This window comes from Fulmarus glacialis, unplaced genomic scaffold (genome assembly GCF_000690835.1).
Source record: "Fulmarus glacialis isolate BGI_N327 unplaced genomic scaffold, ASM69083v1 scaffold34643, whole genome shotgun sequence".
NCBI classification, from domain to species: Eukaryota; Metazoa; Chordata; class Aves; order Procellariiformes; family Procellariidae; genus Fulmarus; species Fulmarus glacialis.
Window position 1 is genome coordinate 2,396 of NW_009202901.1, and position 1,829 is coordinate 4,224.

A 1,829-nucleotide genomic window follows, 5' to 3' on the forward strand; every position below is an offset into this window, starting at 1 on the left:
GGCCACCTCTGTGGTGGCCCCAGTGTCCCCCCCTGATGCCTGGCTCTGTCCCCAGAGAGGATTGGAAGCCCGTCCTGACGATAAACTCCATCATCTACGGCCTGCAGTACCTCTTCCTGGTGAGTACCGCTGGGGTACACGCGCCTGTGGGTGGGGGGCACCCATCGTGGCTCTGGGACACGTCCTGGGGGCACCTGGTGGCCTTGGGACACGTCCTAGGTGATGTTAGGAGACCCCAGGGTTGCACCCAGTGGCCTTGAGACATCTGCTGGGTGCATCTGGTGGCCTTGGGACACCTCGAGGTGGCACCTGGTGGCCCTGGGACATGTTCTAGGAGCCCTTGGTGATGTTGGGAGACCCCAGGGTGGCACCCAGTGGCCTTGAGATGTCTGGGTGCACCCAGTGGCTTTGGGACACCTCAAGGTGACACCTGGTGGTGCTGGGACATGTCCTAGGGGCCCTTGGTGATTTTGGGAGACCCCACGGTGGCACCTAGCGGCCTTGAGACGTCTCCTGGGTGCACCCAGTAGCCTTGGGACAACCTGAGGAGGCACCTGGTGGCCCTGGGACACGTCCTAGGGGCCCTTGGTGGCCTTGGGAGACCCCAGGGTTGCACCCAGTGGCCTTGAGACATCTGCTGGGTGCATCTGGTGGCCTTGGGACACCTCGAGGTGGCACCTGGTGGCCCTGGGACATGTTCTAGGAGCCCTTGGTGATGTTGGGAGACCCCAGGGTGGCACCCAGTGGCCTTGGGACATCTCCTGGGGGCACTCTGTGGCTTTGGGACACCTTGAGGTGGCACCTGGTGCCCCTGAGACATGTCCTAGGGGCCCTTGGTGATGTTGGGAGACCCCAGGGTGGCACCCAGTGGCCTTGGGACATCTCCTGGGGGCACTCTGTGGCTTTGGGACACCTTGAGGTGGCACCTGGTGCCCCTGAGACATGTCCTAGGGGCCCTTGGTGATGTTGGGAGACCCCAGGGTGGCACCCAGTGGCCTTGGGACATCTCCTGGGGGCACTCTGTGGCTTTGGGACACCTTGAGGTGGCACCTGGTGCCCCTGAGACATGTCCTAGGGGCCCTTGGTGATGTTGGGAGACCCCAGGGTGGCACCCAGTGGCCTTGGGACATCTCCTGGGGGCACTCTGTGGCTTTGGGACACCTTGAGGTGGCACCTGGTGCCCCTGAGACATGTCCTAGGGGCCCTTGGTGATGTTGGGAGACCCCAGGGTGGCACCCAGTGGCCTTGGGACATCTCCTGGGGGCACTCTGTGGCTTTGGGACACCTTGAGGTGGCACCTGGTGCCCCTGAGACATGTCCTAGGGGCCCTTGGTGATGTTGGGAGACCCCAGGGTGGCACCCAGTGGCCTTGGGACATCTCCTGGGGGCACCCTGTGGCCTTGGGACACCTCAAGGTGGCACCTGGTGGCCCTGGGGACACTGGGTCACTTTATGGGGACACTGGGTGGTCCTGGGCCATCCCAGACTGTCCCCAACCCCAGTGCCACCGTGGGACCCCACCTACCCCCCTGGGGGCACCCATCCCCCTGGGGCGGGGTGATGGGGCAGTTCCCTGCCCGGGGGGGTATTAAGGGGGTTTTGGGGTATCAAGGGGGTTTTGGGGCGTATTGGGCTAGTGGCCTTGGGACATCTCCTGGGTGCACCCGGTGGCCTTGGGACACCCCGAGGTGGCACCTGGTGGCCTTGAGACGTTTCCTCGGTGCGGTCAATGGACTTGGGACATCTCCTGGGGGCACCTGGTGGCCCTGTGACACCTTTTGGGGCCACCTGGTGATGCTGGGTCACCCCAAAGGGGCACCCGGTGGCCC

At 64.3% G+C, this 1,829-nt stretch overlaps 1 protein-coding gene across 1 annotated transcript in view; it reads left to right on the plus strand.

Moving 5' to 3' along the window:
- UBE2M (ubiquitin-conjugating enzyme E2M) overlaps positions 1-119 on the plus strand; it is a gene marked incomplete at both ends in the record, with an annotated part of 1,915 nt that extends 1,796 nt beyond the window's left edge. The window contains one exon of the mRNA XM_009574464.1: positions 56-119. Within this exon, the coding sequence (XP_009572759.1) occupies positions 56-119 (64 nt within the window). The remainder of the gene's footprint in view (positions 1-55) is intronic.
- Between the last annotated feature and the right edge of the window lie 1,710 nt (positions 120-1,829).